Genomic DNA, 22,133 nt, shown 5'->3' with positions numbered 1-22,133 from the left:
ATTTAAGATACAAACATAGCTTTACGCCCCCACATAATTCTTGAGGTACATACATAGCTTTACGCCCCCACATCATTATTGATGTACATACATAACTTTACGACTCCACATCATTCTTGATGTACATACATAACTTTACACCTTTCCTAGATTACATTAATACATACATAAACACTTCACACATTTATAAGCCCTAGTTTTACATACATACATGTAAATTTTCACGCCCCCGCATTAATCTAACCATACATACATGTCTTTATGTTTCCCTTAGATTACATTAACACATACATAAACATTTCACATCTTTATAAACCCCTAGTTATATACACATACAAATCAAATTTCACGCCCCCAAGACATCCAATCTTTTCCCAACATTTGAGACCTCAAATCCTGGTCACGGCACCAAATTGTAACGACCCCCCCTTTACATATATTACTTAAAAACCCCACACACTCAACTCCAATGACTAAACGACCAGGATTCGACCCTGGGTTATAGTCAACTAAGTGAATAAATTGGCCATTATTATTGTTGTGATCGTCTAGTATAAAGATAGGACCTTATGTTGTGTTTTGTAGTAACTCAAATTCTTTTATATGAAGGTAGCTGAGTCAGATATGAATGCATGTTATTGAGGGCATGTAAATAAAGAATAATACTAACTTAATATACTACATATACAGGGTGTTAGTGACGTCGTAACGAAAACTTTGAGGGTTGATTCAGGCCATGATTCTGAGTTGATATCAAGTGGAATTTTCCGTCGCAAAATTCATGAAATTTTGAGTTTTGTTTTTAATTATTTTCAATTCCATACTGTGCTTTAAGCTGCATAGAACCCAAATTTCAATAAAAAAAACAATAATGACAAATTTTTGAAAATTTTCAATGTAATGGAGACAACAATTTTGCGGTATCCGTAATCAGCTGCTCGAACGGGCCAACGGCCACACGCACCGCGCGCCGTGCGCCCCGCTCCGTACGCCCCACTCCGCACGCCCCGCTCCGCACTCCGGCAGCGGCGCGGCGGCGGCGCAGCGGCGGCGCAGCCTACAAAGTAGGCACTACGAACCGATCCTATTTCTTTCTCTGTCTATCGTAAATTATAAATTTATTTTATTCTTATTCTTAAATGGACGGATAATCGACAGGCATAAAATTCACACAACACGTCAATTTTAAGCAGAAACCTAAAACAACCGACAGAATTAAGTTGACAGCACACGTCAAACGGTTTGCATACCAGCGAGATACCTTTTTGATTCGGCCGGGTTATTCATTCATTTACTCATAGGAATCGGGGCCATTATCTACCTAAAACAGTTGAAACAGTAAATAATTGTATTCTTTGTTGTCATTAGAATACCTAACAACCAACTAACACAACCACCACAGATTAGGTAATTAGTTACTTACTACGTCAATCATCCACCAACTCAGTATGTAAGTACCTACGCAAAACCTCGCTACACAAAAATCGAGCGAGGTCGCGTCTAGAATTGGGCGGACACTCCGCCAGAGTGTTGCCTATCGATATTCTATCGATAGGTACCTAGTTAAAAAAAAAACAATAGTAGGTACCTATCGATAGATCTCTTATATCAATACCTACCATTATTGTTACAAAGCAAGACTATCGACTATCGCTAGTATCGATCTAAATGTACTATCACTACTTTCGATAGTTTAGACAATTTTCAAGTTCAACAATTGATAATCTACCTATCGATAGTTCGGCAACTCCGCCGCGTAGGCAATGTCGGCATGTTCAAAGAAAAAAATTGTCCAAGAGGAGTGACCTTATTTTTCTTGTTACATGTTGGTACCGAGGTAAATAAGTACTAAGTTATTCGTGGTTTTAAATCTCATTGTTAAATCATCAGTAAAGAACTAATTAAACCTATCCTGTTCTGTGTACAATACCTATTCATGTAACGGCTACGTACCTACTTACATAAGTAGTAGACGGGAGCAATGGCTTAACGTGCCTTCCGAAGCACAAATCATTTTACTTTCGGACAATCAGGTGATCAACCTGTAACGTCCTAACCAACGGCCTTATAAACAGATTTTTATGATATGTCCCCACCGGAATAGGAACCCGGACCCTCCACATCATGAGCCCATCGCTCAACCACTGGACCACATAGGCCAAGAAGGTTCTAAGACATAATTAAAAGATCCTGGGACGCAAGACCTCCGAGTTAGGGCTTGTTTGATCTATCTTGATGAATACTCGGCCGTGAATAGCCGCACGGATCAAGGGCAACGCGCGCCAATAAAGTAGGCATTACGAACAGATACTAGGTATTTCTTTGAGTTGATAGGTATCAAGTAGAATTTCCTGTCGCAAAATTCATAAAAATTTTAGATATTTTCAGTCCCATATTGTGTTTTAAGCTGCATAGAACCCACACTTAAAATAAACAAATAAAAATTACTAATTATTAAATTTTATCAATGTCATCAATAATAATAATAACGTATCTACAACTTCAGCTATGCACAGGTGAATAGCCGGCGCACGGGTCAAGGGCAACGCGCGCCAATAAAGTAGGCATTCCGAACAGATACTATTTCTTTCTCTGTCACTTGCGCCATAAACATACTTCTCTCTCTCTTTCTAGTCGTCGGCTCGACTCGGCCGCGGCCGGCGCGTCGTCGGCGCCTTTGATGCTTTGCGCTAACGCCGCGCGCTTCCGTTCAGTCGAATACTAACCTAGACCCGAATCGCGTGATGTTTTTCGAGGATATTTTTTTTCGTGGTTGTGAGTGTTTTGTGTTTGTTTTATTCTGTAAATGAGTAGTGCCGACTATGATGATGGATCACCATTTACTGCGCAAAAGTATGGAAGATTGTTGATGTGTTATTAAAGAGCAAGGTTTTGTGTTTGTGAGTGCGTGTGATACCTACCTACCGCGGAGGAAACGCGATGTTGCATACCTACGTGACGTGATATGTTCTAGGGTAGGTACCTACCTAGATACTTCATCCGAAGGAATAACAATTAAGGTAAGGTAAGAGTAGGGTTTTTATTGTTAATAAGTTAGGAACATTTTAATAACTGGTAGGTAGGTACCATGTGTGAAAAATCGTGGTAGTAGGTATTCTACTTCAACAAACTCAACAATTTTTAAACGTTGAACCACTAAACATCTAAATACAAGAGAATGAAAACTCCTACCTAGATATCAACATCGTATTACGCACGCGTAACGTAGCCGCGCGTGTGTGGCGCGTTGTTCGACTTACATTGCGGCACAGTAAAAATTGAAAATCTTAATTAGACATTTGCGACAAGAAAAACACCCACCATCGTTTTTAGTACAATCAAATAGGCGTTCCATTTTTTTTTTCGTTACGATGTCACTAACACCCTGTATACTTAATAACAATACAAATAGGTTATAATTATGTCGCTATGGTATATGAGAAAGTCAAGTAAATATCTAAGTAATAGGGCAATGGGATGTGAGATATTATAAGTATTTATAGTTTAAAAACAGTCAAATCAACGCCAAGCAAACCTAAACTTAATGACACTGATTAAAGCTTATAATTAAACAAGAGAGACTTACAAGAAGGTAAGAAATTAGTTAGTTATTTAAAATATGTTTAGGAATTTGGTTTTATTATTGTAAAAGATCTAGGAACACAGGAAAAGGATTAGAATACCATACCAACAATCTAATAGTATAGGGTGCCGTTTCGAGCCCCGACCACGCTCACCGGCGAATGAGGCCCTACCCTGATTTAGGCCCCTCTCCGAAAGAACAAATAGGTCTTTTTATGAAATGATAAGCACATAAATGTGACATATCAGGAGCATTAGGTAAATAATTGGTAGGTAAAGGGAAGAGCTTCCCAACACCAATTTCACATATGTAAAAAAATTATTTAAGTTAGACAGATTTACATCCAATCTAACAACACAACCCATTGTGACGCATAGCTAGCACCATAGCCATGGCGCAAAAAGGTAAGTATGTGAGCGACTTAGCAACCGGAAGCCAATATGCAGCTACTCATCACTGTCCTCCCCCCAATACACCACAGTGCAAGAGGATCAACAGAAGCAGTGACTACCGAACTGGATTGACCCCAAATATACTAAGCAAAAGGTCCCTAACAAAACGAATGAGCGACTTAGCAACCGAAGGCAATACGCAGCTACTCATCACTGTCCTCCCCCCAATACACCACAGTGCAAGAGGATCAACAGAAGCAGAGACTACCGAACTGGATTGACCCCGAGTATACTAAGCAAAAATGTCCCTAACGTCCCTACTATGGCTTCAGCGGCATTGCAATAACACCAGCCATAGGAATAAGTATGATTGTGAGATGGATGGTCATGAATATGACACCAACCATGAATCACAAGAATATATGCAGTCAAACTGGATGTAATTGTTATGCATAAATGCATTATTGCAATAAAATTGCATGTTAGTAAGCAAACAAGTTGCATAGTGAAATCAGGCCAGGTAAACCCCTGGACAAGGTATAGGTTGTAAAGTTAGGTATGTCACTAACTAGCAGCAGTGACATTAAGGTATTATCAGGTAGATGAATAGTAAAATAACACAAATAAATTGTGTTGAATTGGTTTGTATATCAGTGTAATCAAGCCAGGCAGGCCCGGACAATACAAGTAAGTAAGTATATAAGAAGTCATGTTAAGTCACATAGGTGAAATAACAACACAGATTCAGAGTATATAAGTTTATTCAAAAGCCATTATCAATACCATTACCTTCATCTCATGGTATCTAGACTTTTGTAATTCAATTTAAAATTAGTAATTAATTGTATTATTTACATGGCTTAATAAGCCACAATAAACTGATAGATCCAGAGTGGGTCATAATAAATTTACATTATAACACAAGAGGACAAAGTTGACCCATACCATACAATACTACTACTGATTATATGGCATCGGCTAGAGTCTTCATACTCGAAAGCATCGCCACGCACAACCGCTCATCAGGAGGAGGCAATCCAACCTGACTATCCAAGTCGCAGCGCTGGCTCGATACTGATTATCTAGCTTCATCTCATATTGGCGGATGGTCATCCTGTCCCAATATCAGAAAGAAGGTCATGGATAATAATATCTCACCGCCCCACTCCTGTAGATAGCTGTATCTCCCAAAGCACCACTATAGAACAATCCAGAACCATGTTACAGTGGTAACAACAACTGTTCCTACAATTATTCTACATTGACACAGTGAGGTAGCAGGCCGTAAACCATAAAGGTTCACCCTGTGTAACTTCAGATTGGTTTTCGAATAGAATCCTCGGGGGAATTCTAACTACAATAAAACACAGCAAGATTACAATCCAACCTGGACCAACAGTCTAGGTTCACAATATAAGGTAAAAATCTAAATCCATGAGGTTACCTCTAAAACAAGGATACCTCATTCTGCATACTGATCTCCCCATCTCCAGGCAATAATTATATTACCTCGAAATGTGAATCGCAACACACAGAACTACAAGAAGAACATTTTTGTTCAGTCTATGCGTCAATATGTACAATTTTCATTGTAAACATTGACACACAGCCCAAACATAACCAATAAGATAATAAAATCCAGTCAGAATATATCGCAAGCAGTCATTCCCTACGCGTCAGTAAAATATCAGTCAAAAGTTAAATAGATAAACATACATAAACTAAATACATAAAATAACATAAATAATAACAAAACACAAACAAAGGTAAACAATCACAAGCAGCACATGATCCCTACGTTCGCAAGCTTCCCTACACATTTTTGACACATCCTACTCCTATCGGGCCCTATCTTTAGCGTAAAATTGTACCTGTCGTCTGAGATCTGATGATCTCAGACCTGTTTCCAACGATGCCTGAAAGAAAAGGTAATTAGTACACCACACTTCCTATTTTAAACCTAACAAGGTCCCTACAGCGCACTCCGCGGACTTTTGTCGGACAAAACCCTAAATATTTCACGTAATCTACGCACGGAAACTAATTCTAATCCCTATTCTAGCGCGGTAGACGACCAGCTACACCACGGAAGGTTCGAATAGCTGATTAAAGAGCAAATTTACATATTTTGACAAAATAATAATCGCGCACTGTAATCCTGAGCTACGGAGCTCTCAAAAGTCGCGACAGCTGGTAATCCAGCAGAACGGATCCCTACCAACTTACAGAATAGCTAGTCCGACTTGAAATTCCTAAACCGGCAGCACCTCCTGCTGTTCTTGCTCCGAGCGAAGTTCCCCAAAAAATCGTGCAAAACCCCTTTTATACCCGCTATTCTCTGACTCCTCCCTCAGGCAATCGCGATATTGCTACCACTAGCGTTCCAAAAACATCAAAATGACATTTACCCGACATTGACAATCGAGGTATTTATTGAAAATCTCATACTTCCTATTGACATAAAAATATTCATTTAATTTTATTTTTATTCTTAAGTAGACTATAATACTAATGATGTTATTTATTTAATCAAATTCTATTTAATTTATCAAATCAGAACTGCAGAATTTTAGATAAAAAATATATCCAATTTTGTAGAATTTCTAAAAAGCCAAACACTCGCTCGACCATTTGCCTGACGTTTCTCGCACACATCTGTAATTTACATAATCTACACAAACCAAGCTCCTCAACCTTATTGGCTGTTTCTCTGTGTACGCGAAAGTGGCGTGACTTCTAGATTGTTCTATTTTAGGGTCTAAAACGCGTACAATACAACACCTTGTCAACAATCCAAAAACGGTTCCGTTTTTGGAGACAAAAACCATGAAAATACCTAAATTCCTCTATATCTCTTAAACTGTGACAATTAGGTAGCTGAAACTTTCAAAAACAATGCATCTCCATTGCCATCACAACTACAAATTCAAAGAAACACAATAAATCAAACATTTAAAAAGATCCCCCACTCTACAAACCCGATCCTCCAATGCATGTTTTGGCTTGTCATTAACAACGACAACATACTAGCAATATAAAATTCACGATCAACTCACGTTCATGTTTTTGTTCACTAAATGTTCTTTCAATTGTAGGCACGGAACCCCTCCAAATAATGCGATTCACACTTGGCATTATTTTAGTTTTACTTTTTTTTCCATGATTTTTTCAATTTTCGCGAATCACAGTTCTAAAAAATTAGAATAATATTTTAAACAATAGGTACGAACTTCGTTTGCTTTATAAATCAATTTCAACAAGAAATACTACGTAATATAGCTAGTATTTTCAATTTTTGTAAAATATACCAGCTCAAAACCCTTCGTTCATATATTTTTACATCGACACCCTATAGGTGCTTGCTACTCCCGCGAAAATTCAAACTATCCTAATGTCTATTTTTGTATTTTAAATAATTTTATTCCATAAATTCGTACATATTCTTTCAAAATTACATCCCTATCTCGACTCCTAATTAACAAACTTTAAAATTTCGTATACCTTTTTATAATCTATGTATTCCTGTGACGTAAACTGAACATATCCTTCATTCGTTCTCACAGTTAAACAAAACAGTTGAATCAAGTAGTGTGGTTTGTATTGTTTGGACAATTAGTGTACTTTTTGTGTTAAATATAATTATTAAACCTTTCAGATTGTGTTTAATATGACTACAGAATAGTGGGAATCATAATGGAAGGAAGACAAAATAAGATGCAACGTACGGGTTTTAGCTACAATAATTAGTAAGATTGAAGACTTCTTGACGATGTTTATAATGTATCCTATAAAATATTCACTCACCAGGTAAGAAATTAATAAATACCTTTTGTATTCGTTAAGTATTTTATAGAGAAATTCGTAGTGCAAAAAGTCACTGTTTCAACCATTTGTTCCAATTTTTCTTATGATAATTTCAACTATCAAACAGCAATCAAGCAAAATTTTATTACTTAACTCCATGTGTGGAGAGATAGTTCTTATCAGGACTACAAGAATTATTTGAATCTGTTTAGGATTTAATGAGATATTAACAGATGAAATTTTTTCAAATATTCCTTAGATTCCTACACATGCTCAGTCACTAACAACCTTGTTTTATTGATGAGTAATATAATAATTAGTAAATTACATACCCACCAGACATGAAATCAACCAATAGTTTCTGGACTGATAAATAAAATATAAAGTTATTAGCAAAACGGTTTCGGTTAAAACTGGCTTTCATGATGAGATTTGATCTCCCTTCATATTCTTTTGAGAATAAGAATGAATCCTACTTCTATTGTATTCACATGTTTTTATTCGTTTATTAGAGTCCTGTGAGTCATAAATAATACCTGTGGAAACAATAAGTAAATGCAAGTCATCGTCTTAGTAGGTACTAGACAGTGATTATGCTCTTACATAAAATTTACCCCTAATTTCAGTTATTAATTACTTTCAGAATCGTCCAAAGATTCAGGAGGGACAGATATCTACTCCAAACCTGGTATCTGTTGCAGATATTCAAGAAAATTATAGGAAAACAAATGTGAATGACGGACAGATTTAGCAAGATGAAAGATTTAAGCCTACAAGCACGCTACTGTTTCTCACATCAAAGGTACATTGTTAATTATGAACATCAATAGTAAATAAAGCAGTTTTGGAGAAAAATAGTATGTTTCATTAATAATACCCTGGTTGATTATTTTTATTGATATCGTACAGCTCCATCTATTGGCAAGCTATGGTACTACAATGACTTCTAGCTATCAAGCTGCCTAGAATTGAAGTCCTGCTTTTCACAAATGTCAGTCCTTTTCCCACTCCATCTATGTACGAGTAGACGCACTTATCCAAATCTATTCCCTAATAGATGGCGTTAAATTTATAAAAATAATAAAAAAAGTTGCCTTATAGAAACACTAGATTCGAATTAAGAATTAAGTAGTTTAATAATGGTATAACCACTAGAACATCATTATCACTTCCATATTGGTTTGTAGATACATACATACATAAACTCACGCCCACTTCCCACCAGGGCAAGCAGAGACCATTGAATTCCATTTGTTTGTAGATCTATGAAATTATGAAACCTAAAGGTGAAACAAAGCCTACATGTTTCTCAAAGTTCTAATTATGTTTTTCCTGTCTAAAGTCATAAAAAATAAAAGACGAAAATAATAATAAATGTCGAAAAAAATATTTCACCCCATAGCCAAAGCTTTTAGTTAACTGTTAAGTACTAACTTTTAGACAAATATATGAACGCATTATTGATGTTCATTAAAGTTTATTGAAAATAAACTAGATGACTCCATCCGCGACGATTATTGTGGTGCGTTCTGTTACAATCTTCGGCGAGAACCTCGGCTCAGGGCGTCGTTTGAAAGTATTATATTTGAAAGAAGTAATCGACCCTAGTAGGGCGATAGCGATAAGGTGCTATTGGTTCATTTATCGCAACAGGTTTTATACAATACAATACAAATACACTTTATTGCATCAAAATAAAAATAAATAATTACAAAAAGACTCTTAACTAAGTAAATGGCAAATGGCGGCCTTATCGCTTAAAGCTATTTTTTTTATTTCCGTTTTTTTTGGATTTTTGCGATTTTTTTTTCTATTTTTATGGGTTAAATAAGGCTACAGAAAATTAATAAAATAGGAGTCACTGTAGTCCTGTGGTTCACCGGCTTGCTTCTCAATCGGGGAACGCCACCGGTTCAAACCCCGGTACGGGACTTGCACCTTGGCTCGGCCATTATAGAATGCGAGACGGCTCACCACCTATCCCGTTAGTCTAATAGAAAGCTCGGTGAGGTTTGGGTACATAGTTCATCTTGCGATGGATGAACAGTCAAAGAGCAAAAGTTCAGTCACTGAGCCCAGCGAATTATTTCTAAACAGTGGTGAAATTATGAACCATTAGTTGTCATAATTATAAAATTTATATTTTTGTAGTTGTTTTTGGTCTACTTATTACAAAAACGACATGTAACCAGGTCTTAAGTGCAACCAGTTCATTTATTACTTTGCAAGAAACTGGTTGGACTTTTGCACCTTATCGTACCTTTTACTACCCTAATTGAAATATAGTCATGAGAATGTTATGTTATGGAGTAACGTAAACCTTACTCACCCATTCAACACAACAGCATCCATCAGCTCATCGGTCAGAGTGACGAAATCCCTGAAGTCGCTCTTAGAATCAGCTTGCAAGCACGGCGTGACGTCACCGCCGACCGCGCGCCACTCCCGCGCAGGCCCGAACGATTCTATGATCGCACGCAACGTCTCTAGGTCGTTTAGGTACTCGTCTATTGACTGGTTCTTGCATTCTGGAAAATAAATAGGATTACATTTTACAACGTATAATAAAGTTCAAGTGCTTAATGCACAGCACCACAGCAGTTCTTCAGTACAAAAAATAAGCAGCTGAAGTATTCTGTTTTTTATTTGGTGTCAATCCAGGGTGGAAGTATTTTTAAGTTTACTGGGAATTCGCAACCAAAAACATAACTGTTTGGTTGTCCAAACCGTACATACACACTGGCAAAAGTTGAAATAACTACATAAAACGAATAAAAAATAAACTCACCATAACCAAGCTGCCAGTAAATATCACTAAAATTGGACTTCTCAGCAAGAGTAAGTATATTCAGCGCTGAATTAGGATCCCAGAGACCACCGGAAGTCTTCTCATCATTGTTCAACGCGAAGACCAAGTCAAATCCAGATTTTTTGGCCCACTGAACGAATAGCTGCCACTGCGTGTGGGAAATAGCCAATTCTTTTGTCTCTTGATGGATTTCTTTGTCCTTTCTAAGCCCAAATAGACCCTTTTTAAGGCCAAAAAGACCCTTCTCTTTTAGGCTAGATTGTCTTTTGTTTTTTATGGTCTTTCTAGATTCTTCATCAGATTCATGATTGAGAAGGGTTGTTCTCCTGTTAATTCCGTAGATATCTCTGCTTCGTTTAAGGCCAATTTGTTCTTCTTCCCTCTCAAGGTCGATGCCAAGGTTGGCAGTAAGGTCGGTGAAGGTTATGGTGGAGTTGTGGAAGGTCATGTGTGAGGTGGACGGACCAGCGATGCGGATGTAGGCGGGAGTGAGAGATGAGGCCATGCATACTGATTCCTTGCTGAAATAAAACAAATTATTATGAATATTTTCTTGTCTTGACAATAAAAGTCACTGTGGTCCTGTGGTTCACGGGCTTGCCTCTCAAACAAGGGGTTCCGGTTCTACCCCCGGACTTACACCAGTACAGTTTTCACTGACACAGTTGGCTCGACCATTATAGACGGCGATACTGCTCACAATATATCACCTTGATCTAACAGAAACCTCGGTGAGGTGTGGATACTTAGTTCATCTTGTACCTCTGTTTATGTCTTAAAAAAATGTGGTTACCTGAGGATTGATTTCAGTTGATTGACTTGGCTAAAAGAAATATACTCGTAAACTCATACCCATGATCTCTATACGGATTGGCAGAATGAAGTAAGCGCGCTGTTTGAGAGCGCCTTTACACTCAATCCAGCAGATAAGAGGACAGTATAATATCCATTAATATAATAAATGTAAATACCTTTTTTAACACTAAGTTCATAAAAATGTCACATTGGTTTAAAAACATCGCTAAACTTAAATAGGTTTGTCTCGATGCGTTCTTCTTCGACATAGGTCACGTTAATAGCACTCTTCCTCATTATCACATTCAAAATACACAAAATAAGTCTTTACTGCTTAGGTGCTTATTAATCTTAATAGAAACAAGTAGTAAACAGAAATCACACATCGAGTAGGCATGCCAGGCGATTCTCACACTGCCCCGCATGATGCGTAGCGCGTGGATGCGTGTTCTTCCGTTGCTTGTAAGTATCTCCGTTTGTATAGAAAACACGCACAGTCTAACACAAAAAATGCATCCACCCGCGTTCATGCGGATCACGCGCATACAAGCGGAAAAACATGCACTCCGCGCGTAGGTGCGGGGCGAGACGCAAGGTATGGCACACCGAATCCCGCAGTGCCGCGCGTGATTTTGGAACGGCCTTGAATGAAATGAGAGCCGCCGTGCGTAAAAAACCCGCACGATGATGCAGATCTGCACTGCCGCAGGTATGCGCGTAGGTGCATCGACACGCAACATGCAGCATGATGCGGAGCAGTGTGAGAATCGCCTAAAGACCGTAAAACAACATACCTTTTTTTTGACGTGACTTACTTGGCCGGACAAATGGGGAGCGCTGAAGGCTCTCACCCGGTACAACGTTTAAGACAACAGGCCTGAGGGTGCCCAGTTGGGCGCGAACCTCGGCTCAGGGCGTCGTCTGAGAGGAAAAATATTTGAAAGAATTAATCGACCCTAGTGGGTCGATAGCGATAAGCGCTGATTGAGGGAAGTCATCGGGGTCGGTATCGGGGTTTTACTAAACGTCAAAACACGAAATTACTATGGAATCTGTATGAAAAAGCACACTGTGACGTCGTAGAAAAACGTATTAAATGTTGGACTTATTATTACGTCTTTTCTTGATTAAAATTCATAAATAAGTTAAAGGTACCTATGCTTTTTTCTTATAATGGACGAAGAAAATCACGATTTTCGGATTTTATTGTAGATTTGCCGCAGATGGCATTAACTACTTGGTCGGACAAATGGGGAGCGCTGAAGGCTCTCACCCGGTACAACGTTTAAGACTAGAGGCCTGAGGGTGCCCAGTTGGGCGCGAACCTCGGCTCAGGGCGTCGTCTGAGAGGAAAAATATTTGAAAGAATTAATCGACCCTAGTGGGTCGATAGCGATAAGCGCTGAATGAGGGAAATCATCGACCACGCCGGCGGGGTCGGTATCGGGGCCCTGAAGTGTTTGGTGTCGCGAGCTGATTGGCTGTCTCTATGGCTAGAGTAATAACAACTTACTTACCCATTATCCTGTTCAGTACTAGAAAATAGATATTCAGGATCAATTGTGAAACTCAAAAACCGCGGGTCGACGACATTGATATGACTCTCAGTCCCGACTCTGACAGTATACGTATGTGATGTAACTAGTGGTAGAAATGTGAGGAATTTTACGAATAATATCAAATACTTTGCTATGCTATCCATTGTGGAACTTCTACTCAGTTAGGAGACGCGTGAGCACGCTTTTATTCACTTCATTTGAGGAAGACTTCTGTGTTGCGGTTAAAGTGCGAATTGGAAAATAATGTAAACGGTCTAATTTGATTCTCTAATCCCTAGATTTATAAAAACAAAATACTTTTTAGTTTTCCTATGAAATTAAAGTCGTTTTATGAAGTGATAAAATATATATACTGCCTTTTTTTGACGTAACTAATTGTAGATTTGTCGAAAATGGCATGAAATACTGGACAAATAAGAAGCGCTGAGGGCTCTCACTCTGTAGATATGTCCGTATAAAAAGTAAGTAAGTAAGCTAAAGACCAGGTAAGTATAACATAACATAACAAATACTTTATTGCACAAACAGGAAAAAACAAAATACAAAACAAAAGAGAAATAGAATTAGTACAATAGGCGCCTTATTGCTAAGTAGCAATCCCTTCCAGGCAACCTTTAAGTATAGGAGATATTGAATATTATGTAATATAGCGGGATTGTGCAGCATGGGAATACTTGTGCATATAAAAATAAATACACTTTCGACTACATAAACTACATAATAATAATACACATAATTATAATTGTTATAATAAATATATATCACTACTTAAACTACTACATATACTATGGAAGAAAAGGAGTAGATAGATTATGAAGATGAAGAGGAAATAGAGGTAAGGAAGGCGCCTTGACTACTTTATGTACTTCTTCTTCTATCGTATGGGTTGTGAAGTGGATGACCGACCTCATCAACCCTGGTGTCAGGGTTATTATTGAGCCGCTAAGGGTATGGCTCATGTAATGACTACCTACTTAACAACAGTTGTTTAAGGAACAACGGCTCGCGTGCCTTCCGAAGCACGGATCATCTTACTTTCGGATAATCGGATGATCAGTAATTTCCTAACAAAACTAGGAATCACAAAGTGATTTCTATGATATGTCCCCACCGGGATTCTAATCCGGGACTTCCGAATCGTGAGCCCAATGTATGTACTATAAACCATAAAGTACAGTATATAAATCTAGTCATTTCTCTCTAATACCTTTACAGGCAACTTCCTACAACATGAACAAGCTGAGCGGTCAATTCTCGACAAACGCAGCGCAAGCGCAACGCAGTATTGTTTGACACCACGCCCGGTGTTTCTTGTTACCTGATCAAATGAATTGTATCACGTACTATCATGTTTATATTACCTATAGGTACTACTATATTGACGCATCTATGTGGACGTATGGTGGAAATTCTTGGAATAGGTTACTTGACAACCTTGTCAATGTGATGCTTTTTACGAAACGTCAAAATAAAAGTTTTCTTTGGGGTTCGTATGGAAATACTGTCCTGTGACGTCGTCAATAAAAGCGGTCAAACGTCGTACTCATTGTCACCGTTTACAGTTTGTCTTGCGGGTCATGGATTCAGACTATAATTCTGAGTTGATATCAAATGGAATTTCCCGTCGCAAAAGTATGGAGCTCAAAATAATTAAACAAAACACCAACATTTTCATGAAGTTTTTCACTTGATATCAACTCAGAATCATGGTTCGGATCATCCCCTTCAGTATTCGGTACGATGTTACTAACTCCCTGTGTAAACTCACGCCTATTTCTCACAGGATAAGCAGAGACTATGGAATTCCATTTGCTTCGATCTTGACACTTCAAGCTTGTAGTCTAATCTAATCTATCTTGTAAGATCCCACTGCTGGCCTAGCCTCCCTTTCCTCTTTCCATTTTTCGCGGTCCTCCGGCCAGTCCCTCCGGCAAGCGTCCAAGTCGTCACGTCATCTCTTTCGAGGTCTACCACGACGCCTGTACCCGTCATGAGGTACCCAATGCGTGACGATCCGTGCCCACCGCTCAGGGTGCATGCGACAAACATTTCCGGCCCAATCCCATTTGAATCTGGCGGCTTTTCTTCTTTTTATTTTTTTCCTTTTTTTTTTTGGCTTGTAGTACATGGTGTTATTATTTATTTTATACATTAAAAAAGCTAATGCGCCTGTACTCCAGTCGTGCAGCTGTAAGGCTTTCATACACTGTAGAAATTGGACACTGGTGGACCGCGTACCTAATGGAACGCAGGGTTCAGTGCCGGATTACACTAGAGTGTGACCTGTAACAAATTCTATCAGGGGGCCTGATATATTGATTCCTGAGGGCCCCCCATTTATTATCTATTAACTCTATAAACGTAGGGGTACAAATTATTTTAAAACATTTTTAGATAAATTGTGTGAAGGTTATGTTGACGACGTCGAGCGACGAACGGAAGTCCTCTACGGATATGGTTGATTTTACCGCCAGGTATAGGGCAACCCATGGGTACGAAGTGAGCGGGGCCCATAGCATTTACTACTCTTGTTCTATGGCTAATCCGTCAGTGCAAGAATATTATGGAATTTCCTCCTAAACGACCTATGAATCTATCTATGTCTAGAAGAGAATGTTTGAAATAGAGCCATAGTCTTAGTAGGGTCCCAGTGACGGGGTTTTCAGCTAGAGCTCTTATAATCATCATCATCATCATCAGCCCATTAACGTCCCCACGGCTGGGCCACGGGCCTTCCCTATGGATGGATAGGGAGATCGGGCCTTAAACCATCACGCGGGCCCTGTGCGGATTGATGGTTATTAACGACTGCTAATACAGCCGGGACGAACTGCTTAACGTGCCTTCCGAAGCACGGAGGAGCTCGAGATGAAATATTTTTTTGTGGTCACCCATCCTATGACCGGCCTTTGCGAAAGTTGCTTAACTTCAACAATCGCAGACCGAGCGCGTTTACCGCTGCGCCGCCGAGCTCCTCAGAGCTCTTATAATAATAATCAATAGTTAAGTAGGAGGTACTTTTATGCTTGTAAAAGGATTAACTGTAAGGTAAGTAAGCATTTCGCTATACATACGCATACGAGAAACAAAAAGCAGAACTTTTATAAGTAGTAGAAGCATAGAATAAGGAATAATAATGGTAATAGTTTAGTAGTAGATGAGTAGTAGTAGTATCAAACGCCTATAATAAAATCTAAGGCAAATTCTCTAAATCAATTTTCATTCAAAAAAACCAGGCGTTCTTCTAAACCACTCGTGAATGTGAATTCATGTTTCCCCAATTGTCACATAATGGTAGCATAATGGTATAAAATAATGTTGCTATCTATATTGCTTCTCTTTATTTTGATCGGAATAATAAATAATGAATGGAAGATGTGTTGTTGCGCCGCGCCTGGGTGAAATAACAAGGGTAATCATTTATACCCAAAAACAGATAAGATGCATAATAAAATTGTTATCCATGAAAGAAGAAGGTTAAACGAAGGCAACCTGTACAGCGCCGTCTATAATTTTTTTTTGAGAAAGTAGCCTGGAAAGTCCTTCCTTAAGTTTTAGTAAAGTTTAAAATTATAGTTTGAAGAATAATCTGCGAGTATCGAAACGCAACTATTCGACCTTCATCTAATTTGACAGTTCACGCCTCGCATAATGACATTAGTCATACGATAATATTTTGCGAGTTTACTGGGTACGGAAATTATCGAAATTACACTCGGAATTATCACGTTATCTTCCCTTAACTACAAATATTGGCAAGTCTGTGATAGCCTCTGCGATAACTATAACTTTCTCGACCATGATGATATCCGTAACGCGAAAATATCAACTTATTTTAAGGTCAAAATAGTTTACTTTGTAATTTGTGACTGTACGGGCAGTCTTGTTTATTAGTTCTAATGCAAGTTAAATGACAATGGATAGCAACAGTGAGATAAGTGAGAAAAAGCTGGATGATTCCAGTGGATTAAAGAAGGAAACAGCACAATCTTTGCAGAAGATCTGTTTAGTGTGTGGCGATAAAGCCCTTGGATATAACTTCAATGCAATCTCTTGCGAGAGTTGTAAGGCTTTTTTCCGTCGAAACGCGTTGACGAGTAAAGAATTCAAGTGTCCATTTACCAATAACTGTGAAATTACTGTTGTAACAAGAAGATTTTGTCAGAAATGCCGCTTAGAAAAATGTCTCGCCATAGGTATGGTAAAGGAGTTTATAATGTCAGACGAAGACAAAGCAGAAAAAAGAAGGAAAATAGAAGAGAACCGAGCGAAGAAACGGCAGTCTTCAGAAGTGGATGACGGAGTTTCTAGCTCAAAAAACTACAAAAGAGACTCAGATACAACATCCAATTACGTTCCTATACAGGAATCTACAGTGCAATATGATGTTTTAAACAGTACAACGTGTAGTCCGAATAGTACAGTACAATCTCCTTTAAGTAATGAAATCGATTCATCATTACATTCGCCACCAATTTACACACAATACCCTCCGAGTAATGAAGTGCCGTATATGAAAGTGTACCCGATTGATGAGAAAAGTGTGATTAGTCGGGCACTTTACGAACAAAGAATGATGGACCAATACGGAATGTGTGATAGTATGGAGAATAGCATGTATTCAGAGCCGCAGAAGCAGAATAGCATACGGTTTGTATTTTATACTTTTTACATACTATAAAAAATATGTATCTACTTGCTGTTCTTTGAATAAAATACCAGCTGTAACCTGCAGTTTTAATCCAATTGTTGGTAGGAAAAATAATATGAAGTTTTAGCTAGAATTATACTGCATTTTTCCAATCACTTCCTGGACCATACTGATAAACCAGGGTTTCCCAAACTAAAGGGTCACACCAACCAACTGAACCAATGACCGGTAACAGACATTGTTATTTGCAAAGTTTTTTATTATGTAAGGCTTTTAGTTTATATTATCTGGTTGACCAATCCTTTGCCTAAGGGATAGGTATGCAAAAGCACCTATGTGGCTGGCTGGCTCAGGGTGTAAACGTCATCAAAAAAATAATGTCTCTTATTCATATTGGTAACTGTTAAATTTAATTGATTCCGAGCTTGTAAACTTGTATTAGACCAGTCCTAGGCCTGGTAACTTTTAAGAACCACTGATGTAATGTAAGCTATTAATTTTCGATAAGGTGTGTGGGTACTAGTTCATCTTGCAATGGATGTACGTCAGATTATTATTCATGAGCTTATGTTAATAACATTATATTGTTGTTTTGAAAGTGGAGGAAGCAAGAGAAGTGTGTCAGGATCGAAGCAAATGGAATTCTATAGTCTCTGCTTACCCCCGTGGGAAATAGGCGTGAGTTTATGTATGTATATATGTTTTTTTTTACTATATTTGGTTTGTCTCAGTTTACTATTAATTACTAAGGTCTAGACTTCAGGAAAAACAGGGTTTCATTGTTCTCTTGTGATGAGTAATTGACCACAAATTTATTCATTTCTTAGTAAGCAAGTTAAAGATGCCTGCATATTTATTGGGAATGAAATTCAAAATAGCTGATGCATCTTCTATTTATAACTATTTTAATTTTCAATACTATGAATTATAATTAACCAACTTATATAAATAAGACCAATGCAATCTGCCCGCTGGCATACAATACATAGGGTTTCTATGAGAATACAAAATGGTGACATCATCAATATATGCAGTCAAAATGTCATACTCATTGTTAAGCTATTTATAATTTAGCAAATAAATCTAACGAAAACTTAGGTTGATTTTTGATTGTCCTAGAATGCTTGACTTCTTCTCTTCTTAGACTTGTTTAACACAAACCCACACACACACACTTCACTTTCTTTATTAAATACATACATGTTTAACACGCGGTCGTAAGCCCCAACATAATTCTATACAGAATGTGGTCCAAATATCAAGCAAGAATTAATTTTATATATGCTTCTGCCATTACTTTACACATAGTCTGACAAGTCCCTCAATGTCTGGTATAAAGTATTTAAGTTAAGTTTGCCAACAGATAAAAAATAATACTAAATATATTTCTTTTCACCATGCTTATCACTTTATTTTATCTAAAACACTGTATTATGTATAGGTAGGTATCATGTTTGTTTATAGTCACATTAAAACTATGTTTCTTATCAATGCTAACTCGTAATGTTGCAAACTATCCCATATTTACGATAACCATTTTAAAAAAGACATTATATGTTAGAAAGGAACCCACATTCATTCATTCATTTTTTTTATTCGTGAGGAAAGCCGTATTCCCGTGAAATGTATTTTCTGTGACCTAACCTGTATTGGGCTGGTTTTTCTTTAGCAGGTTGGAAGGTCTGATCTACCAACCCAGAAAAAAACCTAGCGCAGCTGGTGGCAAGCGGATAGTTGCCGTTCTGTATCATCATCATCTATCTAGCATTATCCCGTTTTTCACATGGTCCGCTTACCTAACCTGAAGATTTGACAGGTCCGGTTTTTTACATGAGCGACTGCCTGTCTGACCTTCCAACCCGCCATCGGAAAACCAGCCCAATACAGGTTAAGTCACATACCTCGGAAAATGCATTCTCGGGAATGTGGGTTTCCGTTACCGCTGAGCACATGATAATCATTTATGATCCAAACATGAATTCGAAAACAAATTCGACAATCATTGGTTTAGGCCTGTGCTCGATTCGAACCTGCGACCTCAAAGTGAGAGGCAAGCGTTTTACCAACTGGGTTACCACGGCTCAGTTGCCGTTCTATATGTAGTAGGTATTATTCATTAGTCTTTGATTATGACAGTGAGCAATTCCAATAGGTACCCATGCAATGATATCTGTACTAGGCATCTTATCTTGCTATACTTATCACATTGTCAGGGTCCATGCGAATAAAGCATGATGTGCTGTTTCGTGACTGTTTTACCTACATCGTCATCATCCCCCTAGCGTTTTCCCGTTCTCAAACTCAAAAGTCAGTTTTAGGCAGAAAAAAGAACCCTCCCAAAATTTTATATTGGCCAAAAACCCGACAGAATTAAGGTTGTCACCCACACGCTGATATGCATATCAGCGAGATGCCTATATAATTCGCCCTGGTTATTCAATTATTTTAAAATTAGTAGTTGGCAATCTCCCGTCTCTTTCCTTTTCGGTGGATAAGAAAATGACGGGTATAACTTAGCATAAAATTAGGAGGTGTCTACAGGAATCGGGGGCAATTTTAGACTAGGAGTCGAAGTGGTCGCCATGACCGAAATCGGTCGGAGATCATCATCATTATATTATAAGGCGAAAATCCAAATGCAGAGTTTAGTTGGTAACTAACTAATCAACTCTGAACTCAATGAATTATTTAACAAGATTTAAAATCAAATGCCTATAAAACAGAACAGAGAAAATTACATCATCATTCAAAGTCGAAGTTACATTTAGAAATGCTAATTACTAATTGACAGATAAAAAAAAACATTCTTCTGTTTAAGTAGTTATTTTACGACTTAATTAGGATAATAGGAGTTCGATATTACGTTTTTCTATAACACATATCATAAGCTTACTACTATATCCCAATTGGGGTAGTTATACTAGTTATCCATCGCAAAGAGACCTAAGTACCCACGCCTCATCGAGGTTTTTATATTTTGTAAAAGGAGATGCTGAATTAAATACGAAAAAGTTTTTATGTGTATAATTGCGCCAATATTTGTTTAACAACTTTTTCAATTGCCGCCATCAAAACTAACAACAGCGAATCTACTCTTTTCTTTTTAAAACCACAGACTAAAAATGTACCGAACGTAACAAGTTTAAATTATGCCTGTGTCAATTTAATATTGAGTCTCCTTGTTAGATTATACCAACTATAATCCACCAAGGAGTATTATTCTGATTGTTAAATAAAATAATTGCGTAATAATAAGTAGTAACAGCTCAGCTCAGCTTAAATTCTATCAGCACAGCACAGCTCAGGTTTTATCATCGGCACATCACACCACAGCTATACAGCCATCAGCGATCTCTGCACGGCAATTGTAACAATTTATCGTTGTTTTTCCATGACGTTTTCATACAAATTCCATAGTAATTTCTAATATTAGGTGTAGGTACTTAGATCATCTTACAATGGATGTACCATACTGACTACCACATTAGGATATAGTCGTGAGCTTACGTTATGTGTTATGTTATTTCTAATATTACTAACTCACTAGCGACCCGCCCCGGCTTCGCTCGGGTGCAATGCTGAGGAAAAAATGAAATTACACTTCTCATCAAAAAAATCGAAACACTTCCGTTTTCATTGTTTCTGTCCGAATTTAACACAAAAAAGAATTCATACGATGAAAAAAAATACATAAATGTATAGCTGGCAGTTTGGCCATTACAGTAATAAGCGAAAATTCTAAATTCAAAATTAGAATTTCATTTGTTTATCTTATAAACGAAATGAATCACTGTTTTGAGACAAATGTGTGTTTAGGGTTGGAGTACATTTAGCGTTTAAAAACTAAAAATTGGCCTATCCTTAAACTTTTTGTTTTTTATTTCAATACTGTGACTTTGGGACGTCTGAAAAAAGGTTTTTTTTCTAAAACGTATGGATACTTCGCCCACAGAAGCCGCCCAAGTTGTGGCATTGCTGGATTCTGGCCTTAGTCAGCGTGTTGTGGCTGCAAGACTGCATCTAAGCCTGTCATCTGTTCATAGAGTCTATAAACGTTATCGGGAGACTGGTTTGTTCACGCGCCGTTCAGGATCTGGCAGGAATCGGGTCACTTCTGAGCGAGATGATCGATTTATTGTAACAACTTCTTTAAGAAATCGACGCCTTAACGCTTTTCAACTGCAGCAGCGGCTTCGTGTTGTACGAAGGGTGGCTGTAAGTGACTCTACAATTAGAAGAAGGTTGAAGGATCGTGGACTGGTACCGCATAAGCCAGCAAATGGGCCGAAATTAACTGCAGACCATCGAAGAGCGCGCCTTAACTTTGCACGTGAGCACCTAAATTGGTCATACCTACAGTGGAGCAAAGTTCTCTTTTCTGATGAGTGTAAAATTATGCTGTATGGTAACGACGGAAGGAACAAGGTCTACAGAAGAGACGGAAAACGCTATGCACAATGCTGCATTGAAGAAAAGGTCAGCTATGGTGGCGGTTCGTGGACGGTTTGGGGAGGAATCAGCGCCGACGGTAAGACAGAGC

The 22,133-nt window shown here is 38.1% G+C and overlaps 2 protein-coding genes and 1 long non-coding RNA gene across 6 annotated transcripts in view; 2 read left to right on the top strand and 1 right to left on the bottom strand.

Moving 5' to 3' along the window:
• LOC126377016 (heparanase) overlaps positions 1 to 19,022 on the bottom strand; it is a 31,974-nt gene extending 12,952 nt beyond the window's left edge. Inside the window, exons 1-3 of one of the 3 annotated variants that reach the window (XM_050024614.1) lie at positions 18,794 to 19,022; positions 10,568 to 11,109; positions 10,109 to 10,307 (exon numbers count right to left, since the gene is read on the bottom strand). In XM_050024614.1, the coding sequence (XP_049880571.1) occupies positions 10,109 to 10,307; positions 10,568 to 11,093 (725 nt within the window). In that variant the 5' untranslated portion in view covers positions 11,094 to 11,109; positions 18,794 to 19,022. Of the gene's footprint in view, positions 1 to 10,108; positions 10,308 to 10,567; positions 11,110 to 11,559; positions 11,666 to 12,900; positions 13,165 to 18,793 lie in introns of those variants that run through there. The other 2 variants (XM_050024612.1, XM_050024615.1) reach the window with 2 other exon arrangements.
• On the top strand, positions 3,122 to 8,608 carry LOC126377283 (uncharacterized). The gene is made up of 3 exons (XR_007567823.1): positions 3,122 to 3,592; positions 7,631 to 7,782; positions 8,423 to 8,608. It is a non-coding gene; the product is annotated as an uncharacterized LOC126377283 (long non-coding RNA).
• Positions 16,593 to 22,133, top strand: part of LOC126377058 (nuclear hormone receptor HR96) — a 36,983-nt gene continuing 31,442 nt past the window's right edge. For both annotated transcript variants that reach the window (XM_050024687.1, XM_050024686.1), the window contains exon 1: positions 16,593 to 17,592. In XM_050024687.1, coding sequence (XP_049880644.1) covers positions 16,853 to 17,592 — 740 coding nt within the window. In that variant the 5' untranslated portion in view covers positions 16,593 to 16,852. The remainder of the gene's footprint in view (positions 17,593 to 22,133) is intronic.

This window comes from Pectinophora gossypiella, chromosome 22 (genome assembly GCF_024362695.1).
Source record: "Pectinophora gossypiella chromosome 22, ilPecGoss1.1, whole genome shotgun sequence".
NCBI lineage: Eukaryota > Metazoa > Arthropoda > Insecta > Lepidoptera > Gelechiidae > Pectinophora > Pectinophora gossypiella.
The sequence above is the reverse complement of the archived record's forward strand: the minus strand, read 5'-3'. Positions and strand labels throughout refer to the sequence as shown.